We start from the raw sequence: 26,945 nt of genomic DNA, 5'->3' as shown, positions 1-26,945 counted from the left end.
CAACCACAGCCAACTTCCTTTGTGCTAGGTATGATTCCAACCAATGGAGAGTTTTCCCCTTGATTCCCATTGACTTCAGTTTTGCTAGGGCTCCTTGATGCCACACTCGATCAAATGCTGCCTTGATGTCAAGGGCAGTCAGTCTCACCTCCCCTCAAGTTCAGCTCTTTTGTCCATGTTTGGACCAAGGCTGTAATGAGGCCAGGAGCTGAGTGGCCCTGGCGGAACCCAAACTGGGCGTCAGTTAGCAGGTTATTGCTGAGTAAGTGCCGCTTGATAGCACTGTCGACGACACCTTCCATCACTTTGCTGATGATTGAGAGTAGACTGATGGGACGGTAATTGGCCGGGTCGGATTTGTCCTGCTTTTTGTAGACAGGACATACTTGGGCAATTTTCCACATTGCCGGGTAGATGCCAGTGTTGTAGCTGTACTGGAACAGCTTGGCTAGGGGCACAGCTAGTTCTGGAGCACAAGTCTTCAGTACTATTGCCGGAATGTTGTCAGGGCCCATAGCCTTTGCAGTATCCAGTGTCTTCAGTGTTTCTTGACATCACGTGGAGTGAATTGAATGGGCTGAAGACTGGCATCTGTGATGCTGGGGGCCTCAGGAGGAGGCCGAGATGGATCATCCACTCGGCACTTCTGGCTGAAGATAGTTGCAAATGCTTCAGCCTTGTCTTTTGCACTCACGTGCTGGGCATTTGGCTGTCACTCACTGTGTGTACTGTTATTCCGAAAGCAGTCCTGCAAACTTTAGCAAAGTGGTTCCGTTTACCACATTTAGCGCATTGTCTTCCTTTGGCAGGGCATTGCTCCTTTTCTCTATGCATCTTGTTTCCACAATATCCACAGTTTTTGAAGCGTTTTATGTCTCTGTCGCTCATTTTTAGAACTCTCTCTGTTCTTTCTGTTCTGAAACACGCTCTCTGGGCGGTGTTCTTTGGTGTGTGTCTATTAACTGCGTGCACTGTCTGTTCATGTGAGCTGTTCGTGGCGCCGATTATGGTTTTCAACTGTGCTTGGGCTATCTCGTGCGATTTAGCTATGCCCATAGCTTTGTCCAGCGTTAGCCCAGACCCAACATTCAAAAGTTTCTCTCACTTTAGCTGAATGTATTCCAAACACGATGCGGTCTCTGACCATCTCATCTTTATCTTCTGCATATTCACAGTCCTTTTACCAGTAGTTTTAACTCAGTCACGAACTGTTCAAACGACTCACTAGCTCCTTGTACTTTCTCCTGAAACTTGTACCTAGCGAATATCGTATTTGTCTTGGGCATCAGATATGACTCAAAACAGTCTAAATAACTTTTCAGTACCTTTGCTTCATCCGCGGTGAGAGACCACGTGTTAAATATCTCTCCCTTTTTCTCCGATCCACAGGAGTAGGTAGCTGCATCTTTCTTCCTCCCCTTTGCTTTTCAGCAGACCCGAAAACATCAACTGCACGTGTTGCTTGAACTTGCGCCATTCTCTATGTAAGTTCAAAGATTCCCAATCCATTCAAGGCAAGGGAGCTCCACCGATGTCCATTTCAAATCCCTGTTCTGACACCATGTCTTGTTTTGCACACTTGGTACAAAAATAATAAATTGCAGGACAACCGAGTAGTACAGTTTAAACTCTTTTATGAAGCATCAGGTCTGTGACCTTAAACATACAGCACCATGAGGACAAGATGGAGTTAAGACTCCTAGCCTGGGTCTTCAAAACAACAGCAGTCCTTACAGATGCCTGCAGGCCAATGACAACTCAGCATGTGATCACATGTGAATCTAATAGGTATTCCTTACAGATGCCTGCGGGCCAATGATAATTCAATATGCAAATGTTACATCATCCACTGTGGATCGAAAAAAGACAAGTTGGAATTTTTTTTAATGGCGAGAGATTAGAAACTGTGGCGGAGCAAAGGGATTTGCATGTCCAGATACACAATCACTAAACTGCACAGGTAGAAAAAGTCATCAAAAAGGCTTATGGAATGTTGACCTTTATCACAGGGGATTGGAATACAAAAGTGAGGAAGTGATGCTTCAGTTGTACAGTGCCTTGGTCAATCCACATCGGGAGTACGGTGTTCAGTTCTGGACACCGAATCTCAGGAAGGGTATATTGTCCTTAGAGGGGGTTCATTGCAGATTCATCAGAATGATACCAGAGCTTAAAGGGTTAAACTGAGAGCAGGTTGCATAACCTTGGGTTGTATTCCCTTGAGTTTAGAAGGGTGATCTAGTTGAAGTGTTTAAAATAATGAAGGAATTCACGAGGGTAGATACAGAGAAACTGTGGTGGGGGAATCCAGAACAAGGAGGCATAATCTTAAAATTGGAGCTCGGCCATTCAGGAGTGAAATCGGGAAGCACTTCTTCACAAAAAGGGTAGTGGAAATCTGGAACTCTTTCTCCGCCCCCCCCCCCCCCCCCCAAGGTTGTGGACGATGGGGCAATTGAAATTTTCAAGATAAGGATATCAAGTGATATGGAACCAAGGCAGGTAAATGGAGTTGAGGTACCGATCAGCCATGATCTAATAGAATGGCAGAGGGGCTGAACGAACGGCCTACTCCTGTTCCTATGTTCCCATTCTGGGAGCTTGCACCAAAATCTCAGTCCTGGCATTGTTTGGGTTTCTGAACTTCGACAGACTCACTGCCCATGGAATGATGACTACAAAACTGGTAAAAAAAATAAAAAAATAATGACACTTCGTTCTCTAAATAAATATAGGTGTTGATTCACAAAGGCTCAGTTATGTATTTAACAACTTTCTGCTGCTAAAATAAATAAAATTGGGCTCTACAAGCTCCTGACTTTAATTTTGCAGCAATGAGGCCCAGGTAGTATGGTACAGCCCAGTGGAGGGGAGGGGACAGAGTCACGACACTAGTGTGAATAGGCCCTTAGTTTATGCTAATATAAATATCGATAAAAATACAGTTCTGTCACTCCTGAAATGTAATTTAATTGAACCTTGTGCTTGTTGCCTCTGTTGTGAATTGATTCTAACTGACTCAAATGCAATTTTTAAATTTATTTCATATTTGATGTATTTCATTGTTTCAGAGTAATTAGTGTGCCATCCTTTGCAGTTTGACCTCTTCCAATCAGCTTTCTGCCCCTGCCACAGCACTGAAACAGCCCTTATCAAAATCACAAATTACATTGTTGAATTCAATAATAAAAACTGAAAATGCTGGCAGCACTCAGCAGGTCAGGCAGCATCTGTGGAGAGAGAAACAGAGTTAACATTTCAGGTCGATGACCTTTCGTATTTTGCTTTCGTATTGTTGAGTTCAGTGTTGAGTCTGGATTTCAGATCGTAACCACAGTTCCCATTTTTTTCAGACAGCAGGTGTTGTTGATGATTCTGCTATTGCCATTTACACCACCCAGCTTTTGTTTCTTTAATTGTTCCATTACCAGCCCCTTTCAACTTGCACCATCATCCCTTTTGTCATTTAATCTCTCCTGCCTTCCACCCTATCACAGGCCTTTCCCTTTGTTCTTTCCTCCACTCCCCCCTTTCCCTGCCCCTACACTTGCTTAAAAACCTGTTACATCTCTAACTTTTTCCAGTTCTGATGAAAGGTCATCGACCTGAAACGTTACAAACGCAAAATACTGCAGATGCTGGAAATCTGAAATAAAAACAGAAAATGCTGGAAATAGTCAGCAGGTCAGGCAGCATCTGTGGAGAGAGAAACAGAGTTAATGTTTCAGATCTGTGACCCTTTGTCAGAACTGGAAAAAGTTAGAGATGTAACAGGTTTTAAGCAAATACAAGAGGCAGGGAAAGGGGGAGAGGAGGAAATAACAAAAGGGAAGGTCTGTGATGGGGTGGAAGGCAAGAGAGATTCAATGACAACAGGTATGAAAGTACAAAACAAAAGGAGATGGTAATGGGACAAGTTAAGAAACAAAAGATGAGTCTAGAAGAGGTGTAAATGGGAATGGCAGAATCAACAGCTGCATCTGAAAAAATGGGGGCAGAGGTTATGGTCTGAAATTGTTGAACTCAATGTTCAGTCCAGAAGGCTATAAAGTGCCGAATCGAAAGATGAGGTCCTGTTGCTTGAGCTTACATTGAACTTCATTGGAACAGTATAAGAGGTCAGAGTGGGAGTGGAGCGGAGAATTAAAGTGACTGGCAACGAAAAGCTTGGGGTCATGATTGCGGACTGAATGGAGGTGTTCCACAGTGTGGTCACCCAAATTGCGTCTGGTCTCCCCAATGTAGAGGAGACTGCATCGTGAGCAGCGAATACAGTTTACTAAATTGAAAGAAGTACAAGTAAATCACTGTTTCACCTGGAAGGAGTGTTTGGGGCCCTGGTCAGTGGGAAGGGAGGAGGTAAAAAGGGAAGGTGTTGCATCTCCTGTGCTTGCACAGGAAGGTGCTGTGGGAAGGGGAGGGGGTGTTGGGGGTGATTGAGGAGTCGACCAGGGTGTTGCGGAGGGAGTGGCCCCTTTGGAATGCTGAAAGGGGAGCTGAGGGGAAGATGTGTTTGGTGATGGGATCACGCTGGAGGTGGCAGAAATGGCGGAGGATGATCCGTTGAATGTGGAGGCTGGTGGGGTGGAAGGAGGACAAGGGGAACCCTATCGTGGTTCCGGGAGGGAGGGGGAAGGAGTGAGAGCAGAAGTGTGGGAGATAGAACGAACAGCAGTCGAGGGCCATGTCAGCCACGGTAGAGGGGAATCCTCGGTTGAGGAAAAAGGAAGACATGTTGGAAGCACTAGTATGGAAGGTGGCATCATGAGAGCAGATGCAGTGGAGAAACTGGGAGAATGGAATAGAGTCCTTACAGGAAATGGGGTGGGAGGAAGTGTAGTCCAGGTAGCTGTGGGAATCAGTAGGCTTATAGTGGATGTTTGTTGTTAGCCTATCTCCAGAGATGGAGACAGAGAAGTTGAGGAAGGGAAGAGTTAGAGTTGGACCAGGTGAAGGAAGGGTGGAAATTGGAATCAAAGTGAACGAAATTTTCTAGTTCAGGGTGAGAGCAAGAAACGGCACCGATACAGTCATCAATGTCCCGGAAAAAGAGGTGAGGGAGGGGATCTCAAATGTTAACTCTGTTTCTCTCTCCACAGATGCTGCCTGACCTGCTGAGTATTTCCAGCATTTTCTGTTTCCATTCTCATCTAACCAGTCCTAGCCAGAGAATCACCTACAATGGCTTCTCTTCCTGCTCCAGCATCATTATCTCTGGTGTTTCCCAGGGATCTATCCTTGACTCCATCCTATGCTATCCTATCCCCATCTGCCACTCAGTGACACGAAAACACGTCCGGTTCCATATGTACACTGACGACACCCAGCGCGACCTCTCCACCACCTCTCTCAACCCCTCCGCTGCCTCCGATTTGTCACGCTGCTTGTCCGACATCCAGTATTGGATGAGCAGAAATTTCCTGCAATTAGATATTGGACAGACCAAAGCCATTGTCTTCGGTCCTCGCCAAAACTTTGTTCCTTAGCCATTGACTCCATCCCTCTCCCTGGCCAATGTCTGAGGCTGAAGCAGACTGTTCACAACCGTTGCGATCTAATTGACCCTGAGCTGAGCTTCTGACTCCATAACCTCTCCATCACCAAGACCGCCTACTCCCACCTCTTTAACATCGCCTGTCTCCCCCCCTGTCTCAGCTTGTCTGCTGCTGAAACCCTCATCCATGCCTTTGTTACCTATAGACTTGACTATTCCAACGCTCTCCTGGTCAGACTCCCACCTTGCGCCCTCTGTAAACTGGAGCATGTCCAAACCTTTGCTGCTCGTGTCCTAACTCGCACCAAGTCCCGTTTACTCATCATCGCTGTGCTCGCTAACCTACATTGGCTCTCAGTCCAGTAACGCTTCAATTAAAAAATGTTCATGTTTGCAAATCTCTCCATGGCCTCGCTCCTCCCTATCTCTGTAATCTCCTCTAGCCCTGCAACCCCCCGAGATCTCTGCGCTCCTCCAATTCTGGCCTCTTGTGCATCCCCAATTTTCATCCCTTCCCCCATTGGCGGCCATGCCTTCAGCTGCCTGGGCCGTAAGCTCTGGAATTCCCTCCCTCATAAAACCTACCTCTTCGACCGAACTTTTGGTCACCTGTCCTAATGTCTCCTCATGTGGCTCGGTGTCAAATTTTGTTTTGATTACGCTCCTGTGAAGTGTCTTGGGACATTTTGCTACGTTAAAGGCGCTATATAAATACAAGTTGTTGTTGTGAACTAACTTTATAAAATGGATTGATGCAAAGTTTGTGGCAATGACTACTTCGCAATTACACAAGTGAGAAGTAATTGGCACAAACTAGAAAAGCAGAAAATGCCAGTTTACATTGGAGCCCTGTGAAAAGACATGGCATAAAGCAAATTGAACTTCAAGGATGTGTGTCTGGAATTAACAATACAAGTGAGTTAAATATACCAACCCATCCTACAGGCTGCTCCAGACTCCAATCATGAGCCTGATTGTACTGCCATGGCATCAAAAAAAGATTAGTTAGGGTAACCAGTTGGTGTAAAGCTAGTTACAACTTACTAATCCCACATGTGGCATCATATTAATCGAAACCGGGTCACTGGTTGAAGTCCCTGGAGTGCCTATTACAGATGGTATCCGTGTAACAATTAAACCAAACAACACTGGCCAAAAAGAGACACAATTCTGGGAATACTTAGCAGGTCAGTCAGCATCAGTAAAGAGAAAAGCTGAGTTATGATCCTTCGCCAGAGCTCGAGGCTGAATGGTGAACACGCACTTTAACAAGGTCGGAAAACACGGGGGCAAAATTTGGGGGTAGGAGGGGGCGGAGAGGATCAGCTGATCTGCCAATCACAGGGAGGGGGCGGGTTACTTGCCTTGCTAACTGCTTAATAGAAGATCATCAGTGAGAAGATGTAGAGATATAAAAAGGACCAAAGGATATATAAATAGTGGGAGGTGAAAAAATACAAGAGGGATCCAAAAAAAGCATGATGAAATAAGGAAAAATTGAGGCTTGCACTGAGTTTCATCATACAAATAACTGGCCACTTCTATAATTGCAGGGCTACTAGCAATAGTTTATTATATTTTTGTGATGTGGGTGACATTGGCAGGGCCGTATTTATTGCCCATTCCTCGTTGCACTGAAGGCATTGAGTCGACCACAAGGAGTGGCAGGTCCCTTCTCTGAAGGACGTCAGTGCACTAGTTTTGCTTTTTCTGACAGTCCGGCAGACCATTTTTCTGGTGCTGGCTCAAAAAATTACCAGATGTGTTCAATTAAATTTCACAATTTACCATGCTGGGATTTAACCACAGGACCTCTGGGTTGCTGGTCCAGTTCTGTTAATGGTCGCCAGTTATATCCGGCCACTCCTTACATGCTATTGGATGTTCTTTAGTCCCTAAATACTTCACGTTTTCTTCACTATTCAGGCAGATTTAAAGAAACTTAAATTCACTTAATCTTTGTGGGGGTTCACAGACTGAGGGGCTGACTCCTCAAGAACTATGCAATTCAATATTGGTCATAATCCAAACTAATTTTATTCTGCAAACAACATTCTTCACTTCTGTTTCAACATTCAGTGTTGGTGTAGAATGAAATGTATTAAAACGTGTTTTCCTTATGTACAAAGTACAATTCAAATGCGCATCACAGAAAATATTAGTAGCATTCCTGAGAGAGAGTTCTTCAAAATGTAGTTTAATTTAAACTCATCCATTTGTCTAGTTTGCACTAAATCTTTCCCTGTTCTGTCCATTCATTCCCAGGGGTGATTGGTTTGATTTCTGGAGGCCTTGTGTTGCTCTTGCCTGAAACAAAGGGATTGACTTTACCAGACACCATCGAGGATGTGGAAAACCTCAGACGGTAAGTCAGTGAACAACTGCGGCAGAACCACTCAGCTCCTGGTGAGCTTTTGCCATGAACATTCCTCCCACTTGATTATTTTGCCCACTGTTGAAGCTTTTTTCCCGTCTGGGGTTTAAACTCCCCCCACTCCGCACCCACCCCCCCCCCCCCCCCCCCCCCCAACCTCATGCCACGGGTTCCCAATCTGGTCCACAGGTGTTCTTCTGGAACTCCTGTCATTTCTTCAGGAACTCTTGACCCATCCAGTAGCTGGTTTAGGAACGTGGCCAGTGGTGATTCTCCCTCCCTCCCTGTGAGGAAGCAACCAGCATTTCCTCAGTGCCATTACCTAAGGACCCAGATAAAATCCTGAGCTCGGGTGGGAATTTGGATCGACTCGGGCTCAGCTTGCACTGCGCTACACTCCACATTTGGAAGAGTTATCTTTCCAAAAGCAAAATACTGCGGATGCTGGAAATCTGAAATAAAAACAAAAAATGCTGGAAACACTCAGCAGGTCAGGCAGCATCTGTGGAGAGAGAAACAGAGTTAACGTTTCAGGTCGATGACCCTTCGCCAGAACTGGAAAAGGTTGGAGATGGAACAGGTTTTTAAGCAAGTGTAGGGGCAGGGAAAGGGGGGAGGGGAGGGAAGAACAAAAGGGAAGGTCTGGGATAGGATGGAAGGCAGGAGAGATTAAGAGACAAAAGGGATGATGGTGCAAGGCGAAAGGAGATGGTAATGGGACAAGTTAAGAAACAAAAAATGACTCTAGATGAAGTGTAAATGGCACTGGCAGAATGAAAGACAGCTACCATGTGAGAGAGAGAAAATAAATGGAAAAAAAAGATAGGGGCAGAGGTTATGGTCTGAAATTGTTGAACTCTGTTGAGTCCAGAAGGCTGTAAAGTGCCTAATCGAAAGATGAGGTGCTGTTCCTCGAGCTTATGTTGAGCTTCATTGGAACAGTGTAAGAACAGTGTATCTTTACAAACATGGTGGTAGGTGCTGAGCATCGAATACAAGATCTCCAGATCCCGGCTGAGTGCTTCCTTGAGGTAATTGGGATTACGGAGACATGGCTCCAGGGTGACCAGGGCCTGATGATCTACATCCCAGGGTACTTAAGGAAGTGGCCCTAGAAATAATAGATGCATTGCTGGTCATCTTCCAAAATTCGATAGACTCTGGCACAGTTCCCATGGATTGGAGGGTAGCTAATGTAACCCCACTATTTAAAAAAGGTGGTAGAGAGAAAATGGGGAATTATAGACCGGTAAGCCTGACATCGGTAGTGGGGAAAATGCTAGAGTCCATTATAAAAGATGTGATAGCAGAGCACTTGGAAAACAGTGACAGGATCGGACAAAGTCAACATGGATTTACAAAAGGTAAATCGTGCTTGACTAATCTGTTGGAATTTTTTGAGGATATAACTGGTAGAATAGATAAGGGAGAACCAGTGGATGTGGTGTATTTGGACTTTCAGAAGGCTTTCGATAAGGTCCCGCATAAGAGATTAGTGTGTAAAGTTAAAGCACATGGGATTGGGGGTAAGGTACTGACTTGGATAGAGAACTGGTTGGCAGACAGGAAGCAAAGAGTTGGAATAAATGGGTCTTTTTCCGAGTGGCAGGCAGTGATTAGTGGGGTACTGCAGGGATCGGTGCTAGGACCCCAGCTATTCACAATATATATTAATGATCTGGACGAGGGAACTAGATGTAATATCTCCAAGTTTGCAGATGACACGAAGCAGGGTGGGCGTGTGTGCTGTGAGGAGGATGCTGAGAAACTCCTGTATGATTTGGGCAGGTTGGGTGATTGGGCAGATGCATGTGGAAAAATATGAGGTTATCCACTTTGGTGGCAAAAACAGGAAGGCAGATTATTATCTGAACGGCAATAGATTGGGAGAAGGGGAAGTGCAACGAGACTTGGGTGTCCTTGTACACCAGTCGCTGAAGGTAAGCATGCAGGTGCAGCAGGTGGCTTAGAAGGCAAATGGTATGTTGGCCTTCATAGCGAGAGGATTAGAGTACAGGAGCAAGGATGTCTTGCTGCAGTTGTACAGGGCCTTGGTGAGACCACACCTTGAGTATTGTGTGCAGTTTTGGTCGCCTTATCTGAGGAAGGATATTCTTGCCATGGAGGGAGTGTAGCGAAGATTCACCAGGCTGATACCTGGGATGGCAGGAATGACGCAAGAGGAGAGATTGGGTCGATTGAGCTTATATTCGCTGGAGTTTAGAAGAATGAGAGGGGATCTCATTGAAACTTATAAAATTCTAACAGGACTAGACAGACTAGATGCAGGAAGGATGTTCCCGATGGCGGGGGAGTCCAGAACCAGGGGGCACAGTCTAAGGATAAGGGGTAAGCCATTTAGGACAGAGATGAGGAGGAATTTCTTCACCCAGAGAGTGGTGAACCTGTGGAACTCTCTACCACAAAAGGCAGTTGAGGCCAATTCATTAAATCTATTCAAGAGGCTCAAGGGATATGGGGAGAAAGCAGGGACAGGGTACTGAATTTGGATGATCAGCCATGATCTCATTGAATGGCGGAGCAGGCTCGAGGGGCCGAATGGCCTACTCCTGCTCCTATCTTCTATGTTTCTATGTCTCCGTCTGGTGGAGGTGGTTTATGTAACCCCATATCTGCTGAATGTCTTTTCAAAATGTTAACATTTTCCTCGGACTTTGCGGAATCACAAGGCTGCAGCAGCACTGACCGGTGGTCAATCACCAGCTGGGTTTATGACCTTGGGCCCATTTCAGTCAACAGTAACTTGTATTTATTTAGCTCCTTTAACGCAATGAGACGTCCCAAGTCGCTTCACAGGAGCGTAATCAGACAAAAATGAAATTGATCAAGAGGAGGCGATATTAGGATGGGTGACTAAAAGCTTGGTCAAAGAGGGAGGTTTTAAGGAGGATCTTGAAAGAGGAGAGCGAAGCAGAGAAGGGTTTAGGGAGGGAATTCGGCAGAAGGCACGGTCACCAATGGTGGGGCGAAAGATATTGGGGATGCACAAGAGACCAGAATTGGAGGAAAGTGATGTTCTCGGCGGGTTGGAGGAGGTTACGGTGATAGGGAGAGGTGAAACAATAGAGGGATTTGAACATGAGGAGAATTTTAAACTTGACGCATTTGTTGACCTAGAGGAAAACATCAAAAATGGATGCCTGTCACTGCACTGGGGAGTTGAATTTTACCCTCAAATTCAAACCAGAACTCTAATCAATAGCAGGATTTTGTGTATATTGTCAGTGTTGTGCCTGTTAAAGATTCATTGAGGACTGGTTGTAACTTTACTGGGTCCACTGGTGCTGCCCCCTGCTGATTTCTACTTAATACCACAGCTGTCATCTGCCCTTAGTTGCAGCTGAGGTCAAACTATAACCGCAGCTTACGAGATGAGTGGTGGGAGCGAGCCGTTGGCTCAGTGGTGGCTTTCCTGCCTCTGGGGCAGAAGGTGCAGGGTTCGAATCCCCGCTCCAGACTGTCCCGGCGTTCCAGCTCTGAATCCTGGGTTGACATCCAGCAGAATATTCTTGTCCTGTGCATGTGGATGATGGGAGCCCAGAAAGCCCTCCCGCTGTATCGGACTAACCACCCCATGGACTGGTTTAAAGATCTTTATGGGCATGGAAGGAGAATTCAGACAGCCTGCGAATCCTTCCACTGCTACAACAACCAGAACAATAATTTGTATTTATAAAGTGCCCTTAATGTTGTAAAGCATCCCAAGGTGATTCATGGGAGAGATTATCAAACAAAATTTGACACCGAGCCACTTAATGGTATATGGAGTTCGGTCACAGATCAGCCATGATCTCATTGAATGGTGCAAGAGGCTCAAGGGGCTAAATGGCCTCCTCCTGTTGCTATGTTCCTATAAGGAGATATTAGGGCAGATGTCCAAAAGCTTGGTCATAAAGGTAGGTTTTAAGGAGCATCTTAAAGAAGCAGAGGGGTTTAGGGAGGGAAATCCAGAGCTTAGGGCCTTGACGGCTGAAGACACGGCCGCCAATGCTGGAGTTAACAAAATCGGAGATGCGCAAGAGGCCAGAATTTGGAGCAGCCTAGAGATCTCGTGGGGTTGTGGGGCTGGAGGAATTTACTGGCCATGGAGGGATTTGAAAACACAGATGAGAATTTTAAAATTGAGGTGTGGCCGGACTGGGAGGCAATGTAGATCAGCGAACACAGGGATGATGGGTGAACAGGACTTGGTGTGAGTTAGCATATGGGCTGCAAAGTTTTGGATGAGTTCAAGTTTATGGAGGGGGCAAGATGAAAGGCCGGCCAGGAGAGTATTGGAATAGTCAAGTCTGGGGGTAACAAAGGGAATGGATGAGGGTTTTAGCAACAGGTGAGCTGAGGTAGGGGCGGAGACGGGCAATGTTACGGAGGGGGAAGTTGAGTATATTCAAGACTGAGATCGACAGATTTTTGGATGTTAAGGGAATTAAGGGATATGGGGATAGGGCAGGAATGTGGAGTTGAGGTAGAAGATCAGCCATGATCTTATTGAATGGCGGAGCAGGCTCCTATTTCATATGTTCTTAGTTCACACGGGTCTCATCATAATGGCATCCTGTATGCAGCCAAGCTCCACAAGGCAGGACCTCTGTACCAGCATCAGCTCCTGATTTCCTTTCCTGAGGTTTTTATTCATTCTCGGGATATGGGCATCACTGGCAAGGCCGGGATTTATTGCCCATCCCTACATTACCTTTATACAACTGAGTGGCTTGCTCGGCCACATCAGAGGGCAGGTAAGTGTCAACCACATTGGTGTGGGACTGGAGTCACATATAGGCCAGACCGGGTAAGGACGGCTTTGGTGAACCGGTTGGGCTTTTTCGACAATCCGAAGGTTTCATGGTCACTTTCACTGATACCGGATTCTTTTTAAATGGAATCCAAATTTCCAAACTGCTGTGGTGGGATTGGAACTCTCATTCTCAGCATTATTAATCCAGGCCTCTGGTTTACTTGTCCGGTGATAGTACCATACCCCCTACTCTCCAATCTCTCTACCAAAGAGAGAAAGACAGTTTTGATGGCTTATTTTTGCCCTCTGATACCCAGCGCAGTAGTGTGTGTAGGCGGTGCTAAGTTTGCACATGAAGTAGCCATGCACAGAATGAAGTCTGCACACTGTCGATGCACCTCTGGTTCTAGCCGGTTGGCCTGTATTGGTGGACATCTGGAGCTCGTACTCCGCACATAGCTGTGTTCCATGGTGCTGAGTGTCCTTTCAAAACCTGCATATCCCACCATCCTCCATTCCAAGAGCACTGCACTGAGGTCTCGGCAGGTGACGTGAACCTCTGGAGAGCCTGCTGTCCTCTCTGGACCCACACCCTGGGCCCGTACACTATGCACGTGCCAGGAGTGTCGAAGTTTCCTCTTTAGTGTTCCTTAAAGTAGCAGATCGATCAAGTGCAGGTGGTGAGAGTGCGACTCCATGATGGAATAAGTGTGCATGATCTCTGGTGAGAGTGGACTTGTTGGGGCAAATGGCCCTTTCTTACTCCACAACTTTATATTTTCATTTAGTAAAGCTGTACAAACAACGAACATCTTTTTATTAAGCTATTTCCTTGTTGCTGAGCTGAACATCAGTCCCAAAGGCAACAATTTCAAATTGAAATTATAATGAAGCTTGTTGCATGTGTAATTGAGTCCAAGAGGCTGTGGAAGCTGGGACATTTGGGGCTTTCAAGACTGAGATCAATAGGTGTTTGTTGGGTAAGGCTGTCGAGGGATATGGAGCTAAGGTAGGGAAATGGAGTTGAGGTGCAGATCAGCCATGATCTCATTGAATGGCGGAACAGGCCCGAGGGGCTGAATGGCCTCCTCCTGTTCCTAATGTTTTTAATGTATCCCGCATTGAGAAAGTGTGCTGCAGATTGCTGGATTATTAATATTGTGTTCTTTCTCTAGGCCAAAGAAAAAGCTTCCAAAGACAAGGTACCAGCAAGTTGTCCTGTATTCAACAGATGCCAAGAACCCAGCTTCAGTGAAGATGGACGTTGAAGCATGAATTAAATTATAGTGTTAGACAGAATACGACCTACAGTTGCTTAGGGTTATATTGCACACTCGCTGCATGTAGTCACTTTCACCCGCTTAAAATTAAGTCCAATAACAGCCACTCATTCTAGCGATTCACCAATACCAGTATTGATGATTAGTATTTCCTTTCTTTGATGTGTATCTATGGCCCTCAAAGTGAGGCCCTTGGAGATTATATAACAGTTGAATGTGCATTTTTCTGAGTCTGTACTTTGTAGTGTTACCTGCTAAATATTAAATATTTATTGGGTTCTCAAAATGTGCCTGATATAAAAGAATATTACTGAAAACCTATTTGAGAAAATAATTTTTTTGAATTTTAAACTTGAGGGATTTGAGTTTCTATTGGACAGTCTTGTCACCAATGATATGGCTGGATGAGTTGGGTCCCACTATTAATCTTGAGTTTAATTACAAAAAAAACATGAAGACGGACCAAGAGGTTTGTATAGGGAGTGATATAAAGAACACTGGCCTAGAAATTCAGTATAGCCACGTTTGGGGCGCTACAGCATGGCGTTCGCTAACTTTTGCGCCCGGCACAACTTAGCGCCACCTTCGCCAATATTCAGTTGCATCGCCCCAAGAGGTTGCTGCTGCGCTAAAGCAGGCGATGCACGACTATCATTAGGCGCTAAACCGGCGATCCGGGGCGCAAACACCGAAGGCGGGCGCAGCACAGCTGCGGCGAGTTGCTCATTGAGGGCAGACAGTCAGGCGCCGGTCAGCACTTAAAGGGGGAGGGTGGAATTATTTGGCTGCCACGCCCTGCACACTGCAGCCCTAAGGCAAGGCCTGAACACTGCTTCTGGAACTGCTCCACGCCCAGGAGAATGGAGAAGGCCAGGGAGAGAGCGCAGCGCTTCGGCGAGGGTGACCTGAGGCTGCTGGTTGGCGCAGTGGACCGCAGGCGCCATATCCTCTTCCCTGAGGGTGGCAGGAGGCCGCTGCCCGCCGAATATCGGAAAGCATGGAGGGATGTGGCAAACAGGGTCACGTCCAACAGCGCGGTTGGCAGGACACCAAACCAGTGCCGGAAAAAATTCAATGACCTCACTCGGGTTGTAAGGGTGAGTACCCTTTCCAGTATCGTCCTCATCCCTGCATGTGCACCTTACTTTATGGCCAAAGGGGCCTGAAAGCCCTAATGGCCAGCCCTCATCCAGCAGCTATGGGACTGTCATGAAAAGCACTTGCACATTCAGGACTTTACACACTATCAGGGCTAATCGACCATGGGAGGCAGTGCGGGCGAGATCAGGGCTTGACACTGTCGGGGCTAATCGACCATGGGAGGCAGTGCGAGCAAGATCAGGGCTTGACACTGTACTTAGAGGCTGTCCTTTCTCTTGCAGGCCAAGCTGGCGCATAACAGAAGACAGCAGCGACAGACCGGGGGAGGCCGTCCTGACCTGAAACAGCTGAGCGACCTCGAGCAGCGAGTGGATCAGATCATGGCAGGCCGGCTGAGTGGCTCCGTCGCCACTGGAGATGCTGACCCTGTTCTGGGCACCAATGGTAAGGTCATCACCTTTTTGACCTCTCTCTTTCCACTTGCGCCTCACACCAGCATCCTTTGCCACTATCGAACTAATGCAGTGCACAGCAGCACTCATGCCTCCCTCGCTGTCGCCCTGTCCTCACTCTAAAGCAACTCTTGTCCCCCCCTGCTTTCAGATGGTGACTCGTCCGGTGAGGAGGCAGCCCCTCAAGCTGGCACTGTGTCCGAGTCAGATATAGAGGAGGAGGAAGAGGAAGCCAGCCCATCAGGGACACCTTCAGCCGAGGCAGTCCATGGCCATGATGGTGACACGTTTTCCCTGGAGGGTAGCAGGGGGGAAGGGGTCGGAGGATAGTGAAGCTCCGGGGACCAGCGGGCTGCAGCAACGCAGGAGGGGTGGGGAAGCTCGGCGGCCTTCTCCCCGGAGGGTGAGTGCGGCCTCCAGTCCTGCTACGGTGAGCGCAGAGGAGGTGCGGCTCCTAGCGGAAATGGGCACCCAGGCTGAGCGCAGGCACACTGAGCTCATGGCTGCAGTGGCAAGGATGCCTGACTCCATAGAGTCACTGGCAAGGAGTGTGCAGGAATTCGGGACAGCACAGGCCAGGAGTCTGCAGGACGTCGTGGCAGCACAGGCCAGGAGTCTGCAACAATTCAGTGCAGCACAGGCCAGGAGTCTGCAACAATTCAGTGCGGCACAGGCCAGGAGTCTGCAGGACGTCGCGGCAGCACAGGCTAGTGTTAGATCCGTGTATTTTTGATGTTGTGTGTCCTTCAATAACTAGACACGAGACTGCAGGAACAATCAACAGGTATTTACTGGACGAGAGTTACTCTAAAACTAAACGTACAGATCCTTACTCAGGGTTTATATACAGGTGTGGTCACGGCCGGTACTACAGTATACAGGAGCTGTAAAAAGTAGTTCTCCCCTTAAAGGTACATACACTACAATTCCTCCCCTTTTAGATTGACAGAACCATAACATTCATTTAACAAAAAACACTTTTAACATGCACATTAACTGAAAATAGTCCATTTATATATTGAGTCTTTGGGGCGGCTTCCTGATCCTTTCTGGATAGCGCCTTTCCTGAGTGTCTTGTTCTTGGTGCGGAGGCCCCCTGTCGTCAGTTGGTTCATCAGCTTCCGATGCTACTGTTTCTGGGGTAGATGCTACCTGTATGTCGGGTTCATCACCAGGTGCGCGAGACATGGGGTTGACTCGTTCCTGTGACTCTAGGATCTGGTCGACATGGCGTCTCACAATGTTCTCCCCAACATCCACTGTGTACATTAGTGGTCCCTGCCGTGTGCATATCGTTCCTGGTTGCCATTTCTCTGTTCGGTAGTCGTGGGCCAAGACTGGTTGCCCTACATTGAAGCTCCTTGTCGGCTTCTCATTGATGTGCTGGAATTGCTTATTCTCAACATCTCTTCGTACATTTGGTCTGAGCAAATCCAGACGAGATCTCAACCTTCGGTTAAAGAACATCATGGCCGGTGTCTGGTTGGTGACTGCATGTGTCGCATTTCTGTAGGCTAACAGGAAATTGTCCACCTTGTGCTGCAGTGGAATGTCATCATCGCACATGGCCCTTACTGCTTTCTTAAAGGTTTGTACGAACCTCTCAGCCAATCCATTTGTGGCTGGATGATACGGGGCAGATGTGTAATGCCTTACCCCATTCCTTTTCATGAATCTTCGAAACTCTTCGGACACAAACTGTGGTCCGTTATCAGAGCAAATCTGCTCTGGCAAGCCGTTCCTGGCAAATATGGTCCGTAGGACTGCAATAGTTTTCTCCGTGGTGGTGGACGACATTTTGATCACCTCAGGCCATTTCGAGTGCGCATCCACGGCTATTAGAAACATTGAGTCCATGAATGGACCAGCAAAATCAATATGCACCCATTGCCATGGAGATGAGGGCCACTCCCATGTAGAGGGGCATGTGGTGGTGCATTTTGGACCTTCTGGCATCCTGAGCAGCTCTTTGTCAGGTCCTCGATTTGCTGATTGATCCCCGGCCACCACACACAAGCCCTAGCAAGGCTTTTCATTTTCACCCCTCCCAGATGGCCTTCGTGAAGCTCATTCAGCACTCTCTCCCGTAAATTGGGTGGAATTACCACTCGGGATCCACACATCAAGGTCCCCTGGCATACTGACAGCTGTTCTCTTCTGGATGAGAATGCTGGCAACAGTGAGTCGCCATGTGCTGGCCATCCCTTCACCATCAAGTCATATACCCGAGACAGTGTCGGGTCATTTCGGGTCTCCTTCTGTATATCGACGTTAGTTACTGGCAAGCGTTCAATTATAGTCGAATGAAATATTTCGACAGGGTCCACTGCTGGTGCTTCCTCCGCAGTAGGCAGTGGCAGGCGTGATAGCCCATCAGCGTTTCCATGCTGTTTCGTGCCCTTATACTCAATTTCATATTGGTTCGCCCCTAGAAAAAGCGACCATCTTTGTAGCCATTGCGCAGTCATCACCGGCACGCCCTTCTTTGGATTAAAGATGGAGACAAGTGGTTTGTGGTCCGTCAGCAAGGTGAACTTCTGCCCGTGCAGATAGTGCTTGAACTTTTTCACTCCCCACACTAGGCTGAGGGCCTCCCTGTCAATCTGGGCATAGTTACGCTCGGCTGAGGTTAGTGACCGAGACGCAAAGGCTACTGGACTCTCCGAGCCGTCCGGGAACTTGTGCGACAGCACCGCTCCAATGCCATAGGGTGATGCATCACACGCCAACCAAATTGGTAGTGCTGGGTTGAAATGAGCTAACACCTCTTTTGATGTGATCAATTCTTTGCACCTCTGGAAAGCACGTTTACATTCGTCATTCCACTTCCATGGTACCCCCGTTTGCCGTAGGGTGTTCAGTGGGTGTAGTACTGTAGACAAATTCGGCAAGAACTTATGGTAGTAGTTCACCAGCCCGAGGAACGACCTCAGTTGTGACACATTTTCCGGTGCTGGAGCCTTGACTACTGCCTCAATCTTTTCAGGGGACTTATGTAACCCCTCTTCATCAATAACGTGGCCACAATACGAGATCTGCTTCTGGAAAAACTCGCATTTGTGGCGATTTGCTCGGAGCCCATATTCCTTCAATCTAGTGAGCACCTGCTCCAGATTGGCAAGGTGAGCACTGTCATTTTCGCCCCTGATCAGGATATCGTCCAAATAACACTGGGTCCCTGGAATCCCTTGCAGGTCTTGATCCATTGCCCTTTGCCAAATAGCCGGAGCTGATGCTACCCCGAACACCAGCCGGTTGTATTGATAGAGACCTTTATGAGTGTTGATTGTGAGGTACTGCTTCGCGGCTTCTTCTACCTCCATTTGCAGGTACGCCTGGGCCAGATCAATCTTAGTGAAGCATTTCCCTCCAGATAGCGAGGTGAAAATATCTTCAATCCGCGGAAGCGGATATTGTACCATGTGACGGACTGGGTTCACTGTCACCTTAAAGTCCCCACAGTTGCGAACTTTCTTTGGTTCCCCAGGCGTATTACTCAACAACCTCTTCATTACAGGAATGATGGGTGTGGCCCACTCACTCCAGTCCACTTTGGACAGTACTCCTGAACGTTCCAAACCTTCCAGCTCTGCTTCGATGGCTGGGCAGATCGCATAAGGCACCGGTCTGGCCTTAAAAAACATTGGGCTTGCATGTTCCTCTATTTTGATCATCGCTGTTATGCCTTTTAGTGTTCCAAGTCCCTCCTGGAACACGTCTTGTGCATCAGGTAGCATTTTTGACAGTCGTCCAGGTGTGGCGTCGTCATCCTTTTTGGCATCTACAGTCAGTGCTTGTATGGAATGCCAATCTAGCTGTATCTTCCGGATCCATTCACGTCCTAGTAGTGGTGGTCCTCCATCTGGCAATACATATAGGTCCATTTTTGGTGTTTCCTTACCGTTATATACAACGTTCACCCTTATTTTTCCTTTGGGGTAGACTTTTTGCCCCGTGTACGTCTTCAAGATAATCTCTATCTCTCAAGGGTATATGTGAGAATAGCCGCTTGTAGTCCCTTCAGTTTATGACTGTTCGGGCTGATCCTGTGTCCAATTCCATTTTCACTTGGACTCCTGCTATCTTGAGCGTGACCCAGATAGTTTGATGATCCTCCGTTTTGATCACATTATGTAGTTTCAGACAACCCAGCTCCTTGCTTCTGGAGTCTGTATCACTTTTCTGTTCGTCTGAACTACTCTCCGTCACCTTATGTACCTTCTTGTACTTCTCCTGTGGAGATTTCTTGCTGCTGGTTTTCTTTCCCGACCTGCAGACTCTTGCTATGTGTCCTACTTTTCCACACTGTCTGCACACTTTGTCCTTGAACCAGCAATCATTATGGTCGTGTGTTGTTCTGCCGCAGCGATAGCACTTCACTGTTCCGTATGACATTTCATTTGTGCCATATTCTTGCGGTGTCCGTTGTATCTCTGCAGCGCCCCGTGCGGCTGCTTCGTGTGATACTGCCATGCTGAAAGCCTTGTCCAGCGTAAGATCCTTTTCTGATAGAAGCCGTTTTTGGGTTCCTTCACTTTGAAGCCCACACACAAACTTGCCCCTTAAAGTATCTGCTAGTCCCATTCCAAACTGGCAGTGTTTCGACAGCTTGCGCAGTTCCATTAAATACTCAGCATTACTTTCATCTTTATGCTGATTCCTTTTGTGAAACTTAAATCTTTCTGCTATCAGCAGCGGTGTGGGGTTTAAGTGGTTCTGTAGGATTGACACTATGTTTCCAAAATCCTTGTCCACTGGCTTCTCTGGGGTTACTAGATTTCGCAGTAAGCCATACGTTTTTGCACCCATGGAATTCAACAATACCAGCGCTTTCCTCTCATCTGGCACTTCATTCGCCTTGCAGTACACTTCTATGCGTTCGACATATGTCGTCCAATCTTCGACTTCATTGTTGAACGCTGTGACACTGCCACTCTTCGGCATCCCTGGGTGTGGTTAGACTGTCTCAAAATGGCATTTTCCCGTGCTTTCCCTTCTTCTTGCGGCTCAAAATGGCATTTTCCCGTGCTCTCCCTTCTTCTCCGCTGCGGCTCAAAATGGCGTTTCCCGCGCTCTCCCTTCTCCGCTGCGGCTGCTCATCCCTTGAACACCGGCTGCGCTCTGCGCGTTTTCCTTCGCGCCTCTTTCTCTTCTCCCGCCGACGCCGTTCGGTCCTGAACACCGGCTGCACCCTGTGCGCTCTACCCTCTCTCTTCTCCCGTCGATGCTGCTCGGCCTTCTCTGTGCTGTCGGTCAGCTCTAGCCGCCGCTGTCCGGGAAGGGTCTGCGCCGTACCTGTTGCCAGCCCGTTTCGCTGGACCACCGTGACTGGAGAACCAAGCCCAGCTCTCAACAGCCTCCCCTGCAATGCTCAAATCTCTGCTGGATGACTGGGCGGTTGCTTGTGGTCGACGCCCGTGCTTCTGGCCTCAACTTTCTTCCACTGTTCTCCAGGAGCGAATCCCTGGGAGGTAATTCAGAGTTGCAGGTAGGTTCAAATCTGCCTCGTCACCACTGTTAGATCCGTGTATTTTTGATGTGTGTCCTTCAATAACTAGACACGAGACTGCAGGAACAATCAACAGGTATTTACTGGATGAGGGTTACTCTAAAACTAAACGTACAGATCCCTACTCAGGGTTTATATACAGGTGTGGTCACTGCCGGTACTACAGTACACAGGAGCTGTAAAAAGTGGTTCTCCCCTTAAAGGTACATACACTACAATTAGGAGTCAGCAAGACTTCGCTGCATCACAGGCGGCTTCTAGCCAAGTGCTCAGTCGTGCCGTGCATTCACTGGCTTCTGTCATGCAGACACAGACCAGGGCCACACGGGCACTAACTGCTGCCACACTCGCTGGATCGGCCAGGCATCACCGGGGCGCTCGCCGTGCCGCAGCAGCCCAGCAGTCTGTGCCTCAGCAGATTGCTGCGCATGTTGCAGTGCTGGCCCGTGCGCGTGCCAATGTATCAGCCGACCAGGGAGTGCCTGTGATCTGTCAGGTTGGCAGCATTTCTGCAGCCAACACTGTCACTCCTCCATTGCAGCTGCCACCAGCCATTGGGCAGACTGCTGCCGCCCAAGCAGAGTTGGAGCAGTCAGCAGCCGGCCCCTCCAGGCCCAAAGCTGGTCCAGGCTGACCCCCAAGGGCATCTGCCGTCTCACCATCTGACCCTCAGCAGCCTTCCCCCAGCCTTGCTGCAGCCACTGGGGTCCCATTGAGGAGGAGCTGCAGGGCGGGTAGGGGCCAGTCACGGAAGCGAGACGGATCACCCTCGCAGGGGAAAACTAGGTGGTGTGGCCAAATGTTTTGTTTTATTTATAAAGGCCGAGACTGCTGTATTTGTTTTGTATTTAAAGGCCGAGACTGGTATATTTGTGTTTTTGGGGGGGGTTTCTCTCCATTAGTTTGTCATGTGGGAAGGGCACAGAGGTATCACAGTAAAAAAAATTCTTAAATCGCACTGTCCATGCTTTCTTTTGGAAGTCCTGGTTGCCCTGCTCGGTTGAGGACTTGTGGAGTGGCTACATTCATCTTCTGCCATTGGCACAAGCCATTCCCTGAGAGGGGGCCTAGAACCGAGTTGCAATAAGCCTCCGACGGGCGGCCCTTGTACTTTCTGCCTCCCTCCTGTGCTGGTCCTCCTCCTCCTCCTCCTCTGGTGGTCCTCCAATGCCTGCTGGCAGTGGCTGAGTCCTGCGGATAGCCAGGTTGTGCAGCATGCAGCACACGACAACGAAATGGGAGACTCGCTCAGGCGAGTACTGTAGGGCTCCCCCGGAACGATCCAGACAGCGGAACCATTGCTTCAGCACGCCGATTGTTTGCTCAATGATGTTCCTGGTTGCTTGATGGCTGTCATTGTATCCCTCTTCAGCAGGGGTGCTGGGCGCACGGAGCGGGGTCATCAGCCAGGTGCACAAAGGATAGCCTTTGTCCCAGAGAAGCCATCCTCGTGGGTGAGGCTGGGCCTCGAACATGTCTGCCACAGAAGTCTGGCACAGGATGAAGGCATCGTGGCTGCTGCCTGGAAAGCGGGCATTGACAGCTAGGATGAGCTGCCTGTGGTCACACACCAACTGCACGTTGAGCGAATGGTAGCCCTTTCGGTTGCGGTAATCCTCGGCATTCTGTAGAGGTGCCCGCAAAGCCCCATGGTGCAGTCAATGGCGCCCTGCACCATGGGGAAGCCCGCTAATGCTGCGAAGCCCATTGCACGTTCTTGCTGCTTGTCCACGGTCATGGGGAAGGAGATGATCTGACGTCTCCTTCTGAAAAGGGCATTGGTCACCTGGCGGATGCAGCAATGTACCGCAAACTGGGAGATGTTGGAAATGTCCCCAGTAGCGGATTGGAAGGAGCCGGTGGCATAGAAGTTGAGAGCCACCGTCACCTTCACTGCCACTGATAGAGACGTCCTGCTCCTCAGCTGTGGCTGCAGATCTCCACGAAGCGGGTGGCAGATCTCAGTGACCACCGCCCTTCTGAATCGTAGCCTCCGAACACACTGCTCCTCAGACATGTTCAGATATGAGAACTGCTGGCGGTATACCCTGGGTGGGTAAGGCCTCCTTTGCCGACGCCTGTTGGCCCTTCTCCATCTGGCCACGACTGGCAGTCTCTCACGGCGTCTCTGAGCCCTTTGAATGCAATGGAGAAGCCCAAAGTTTCCACCCATTGCAGCCCCCATTATATGTTTCCAATCAATGCTATGACACTGAAGTTAAAGACAAGTGCAAAGCTCTGGCCTGAATCCACAAGTACCTGTGCGAGTGTTGAGCCAAACCAGAAAGCTCTCTACCTTTGTCTCTCTCCAAAGATCCGTCTCTCACAAAGGAGGAGTGGTGCAAAATGGCTGCCATTTATACTGCAGGAGGAGTCCCCTTTAATTAGCGCCCCCCGCAGTGACTGGGAACCGTTCCCCTCTACCAGTTGCTAGGGGCGCCAGGCGCACAATAGGCCGGCGCCACTGAATTTCCGGTTCGGGGTGCACAAAGGGCGTTGCACCATGAAATGACGTCAGGATCTGCGCGCGCAGCTGAGCGCGCGCAAAGGTTTTGCGCTGCCGCTAAATCTTAACTGAAGTTCGCGAGAGGCACAGATCACGCCACGCCCGGGCGCTAGCCGCTTAGTGCCCCACTTCTCCTCCTCCTACGGCGCTGGCGCAAACAACTGAATTTCTAGGCCACTGATTCATAAAGTGGGATCAATAATCCCTTAACCCTTGCTTCATGCAGTTACGTTACAGCCGGACGGCTAGGTGTGGTGTGGCAACAGTGTAAGGACCTCAGTATGTACCAACCTGTGCATATACACCAAGGGACAACTGGAGGCTGGGCTGCATCTCCCAAACACAGCTTTAGTTTGGACAAAGCAAGAGAAAGTCCCTAGTGCCAGCCATCTCTTCCTTGGCTTCCACATTTCTGTTCTGCTTCTCTACACAAATCTTGGACGATGGCAGGAAATATGGAGAACGCCATTAACAAAGCATATGGGATCCTTGGCTTTATTAATAGAGGAATAGAGTACAAAAGCAAGGAAGTTATGCTAAACCTTTATAAAACACTGGTTAGACCCCAGCTGGAGTATTGTGTTCAATTCTGGGCACCATACTTTAGGAAGGATGTCAAGGCCTTGGAGAGGGTGCAGAGGAGATTTACTAGAATGGGACCAGGGATGAGGGACTTCAGTTATGTGGAGAGACTGGAGAAGCTGGGATTATTCTCCTTAGAGCAGGGAAGGTTAAGAGGAGATTTGATAAGTAAGGAGAAACTGTTTCCAGTGGCAGAAGGGTTGGTAATCTGAAGAGACAGATTTAAGGTGATTGGCAAAAGAACCAGAGGCAACATGAGGAAAAATATTTTTGTGCAGCGAGCTGTTATGATCTGGAATGCACTGCCTGAAAGGGTGGTGGAAGCAGATTCGATAATAACTTTCAAAAGAGAATTGGATAAATACTTGAAGGGGAAAAATTACAGAGTTATGGGGAAAGAGCAGGGCAGCGGGACTAATTGGATAGCTCTTTCTAACAGCCAGCACAGACACAATGGGCAGAATGGCCTCCTTCTGTGATGTATCATTCTCGACCGTCTCCTGCCTTATACTGTGGTCCTCACCCTCCCTCCCGTCTCCTCCCATATACTGTGGTACTCACCCTCCCTCCCGTCTCCTCCCATATACTGTGGTACTCACCCTCCCTCCCGTCTCCTCCCATATACTGTGGCACTCACCCTCCCTCCCGTCTCCTCCCGTATACTGTGGTACTCGCCCTCCCTCCCGTCTCCTCCCATATACTGTGGTACTCGCCCTCCCTCCCGTCTCCTCCCATATACTGTGGTACTCGCCCTCCCTCCCGTCTCCTCCCATATACTGTGGTACTCACCCTCCCTCCCGTCTCCTCCCATATACTGTGGTACTCACCCTCCCTCCCGTCTCCTCCCATATACTGTGGTACTCACCCTCCCTCCCGCCGTCTCCTAGGTACTGTGGTACTCACCCTCCCTCCCGTCTCCTCCCATATACTGTGGTACTCACCCTCCCTCCCGTCGTCTCCCATATACTGTGGTGCTCACCCTCCCTCCCGTCGTCGCCTAGGTACTGTGGTACTCACCCTCCCTCCCGTCTCCTCCCATATACTGTGGTACTCACCCTCCCTCCCGTCGTCGCCTAGGTACTGTGGTACTCACCCTCCCTCCCGTCTCCTCCCATATACTGTGGTACTCGCCCTCCCTCCCGTCTCCTCCCATATACTGTGGTACTCGCTCTCCCTCCCGTCTCCTCCCATATACTGTGGTATTCACCCTCCCTCCCGTCTCCTCCCATATACTGTGGTACTCGCCCTCCCTCCCGTCTCCTCCCATATACTGTGGTACTCGCCCTCCCTCCCGTCTCCTCCCATATACTGTGGTACTCGCCCTCCCTCCCGTCTCCTCCCATATACTGTGGTACTCGCCCTCCCTCCCGTCTCCTCCCATATACTGTGGTACTCGCCCTCCCTCCCGTCTCCTCCCATATACTGTGGTACTCGCCCTCCCTCCCATCTCCTCCCATATACTGTGGTACTCGCCCTCCCTCCCGTCTCCTCCCATATACTGTGGTACTCGCCCTCCCTCCCATCTCCTCCCATATACTGTGGTACTCACCCTCCCTCCCGTCTCCTCCCATATACTGTGGTACTCACCCTCCCTCCCGTCTCCTCGCATATACTGTGGTACTCGCCCTCCCTCCCGTCTCCTCCCATATACTGTGGTACTCGCCCTCCCTCCCGTCTCCTCCCATATACTGTGGTACTCACCCTCCCTCCCGTCTCCTCCCATATACTGTGGTACTCGCCCTCCCTCCCGTCTCCTCCCATATACTGTGGTACTCGCCCTCCCTCCCGTCTCCTCCCATATACTGTGGTACTCGCCCTCCCTCCCGTCTCCTCCCATATGCTGTGGTACTCACCCTCCCTCCCGTCTCCTCCCACATACTGTGGTACTCGCCCTCCCTCCCGTCTCCTCCCATATACTGTGGTACTCACCCTCCCTCCCGTCTCCTCCCATATACTGTGGTACTCGCCCTCCCTCCCGTCTCCTCCCATATACTGTGGTACTCGCCCTCCCTCCCGTCTCCTCCCATATACTGTGGTACTTGCCCTCCCTCCCGTCTCCTCGCATATACTGTGGTACTCGCCCTCCCTCCCGTCTCCTCCCATATACTGTGGTACTCGCCCTCCCTCCCGTCTCCTCCCATATACTGTGGTACTTGCCCTCCCTCCCGTCTCCTCGCATATACTGTGGTACTCGCCCTCCCTCCCGTCTCCTCCCATATACTGTGGTACTCGCCCTCCCTCCCGTCTCCTCCCATATACTGTGGTACTCGCCCTCCCTCCCGTCTCCTCCCATATACTGTGGTACTCGCCCTCCCTCCCGTCTCCTCCCATATACTGTGGTACTCGCCCTCCCTCCCGTCTCCTCCCATATACTGTGGTACTCGCCCTCCCTCCCGTCTCCTCCCATATACTGTGGTACTCGCCCTCCCTCCCGTCTCCTCCCATATACTGTGGTACTCGCCCTCCCTCCCATCTCCTCCTTACACTCCTTACTTGCGCCTTGTAGATGGTGGAAAGGCTTTGGGGAGTCAGGAGGGGAGACACTCGCCGCAGAATACCTCGCCTCTGACCCGCTTTTGTTGCCACGGTATTTATGTGGCTGGTCCAGTTAAGTTTCTGGTCAATGGTGACCCAAAGGATGTTGATGGTGGGGGATTCGGTGATGGTAATGCCATTGAATGTCAAGGTGCAGTGGTTAGACTCGCACTTGTTGGAGATAGTCATTGCCTGGCACTTCTGTGGCGTGAATGTTACCTGCCACTTATCAGCCCAAGCCTGAACGTCATCCAGGTCTTGTTGCATGTGGGCATGGACTGCTTCATTATCTGAGGAGTTGTGAATGGCACTGAACACTGTGCAGTCACCAGCGAACATCCCCATTTCTGACCTTA

At 49.2% G+C, this 26,945-nt stretch overlaps 1 protein-coding gene across 3 annotated transcripts in view; it reads left to right on the top strand.

Moving 5' to 3' along the window:
- LOC147121617 (solute carrier family 22 member 2-like) overlaps nt 1–14,190 on the top strand; it is a 59,860-nt gene extending 45,670 nt beyond the window's left edge. For 2 of the 3 annotated variants that reach the window (XM_085981997.1, XM_085981999.1), the window contains exons 10-11: nt 7,760–7,859; nt 13,800–14,190. In XM_085981997.1, coding sequence (XP_085838123.1) covers nt 7,760–7,859; nt 13,800–13,899 — 200 coding nt within the window. In that variant the 3' untranslated portion in view covers nt 13,900–14,190. The remainder of the gene's footprint in view (nt 1–7,759; nt 7,860–13,799) is intronic. The other variant, XR_015077584.1, reaches the window with a different exon arrangement.
- The last annotated feature ends 12,755 nt before the right edge of the window (nt 14,191–26,945 follow it).

Source organism: Somniosus microcephalus, chromosome 3 (assembly GCF_052327205.1).
Source record: "Somniosus microcephalus isolate GS21.2 chromosome 3, FLI_Smic_1.0, whole genome shotgun sequence".
Taxonomy (NCBI): domain Eukaryota; kingdom Metazoa; phylum Chordata; class Chondrichthyes; order Squaliformes; family Somniosidae; genus Somniosus; species Somniosus microcephalus.
Note: the sequence above shows the minus strand (reverse complement) of the source record. Positions and strands in the feature narration are given on the sequence as shown.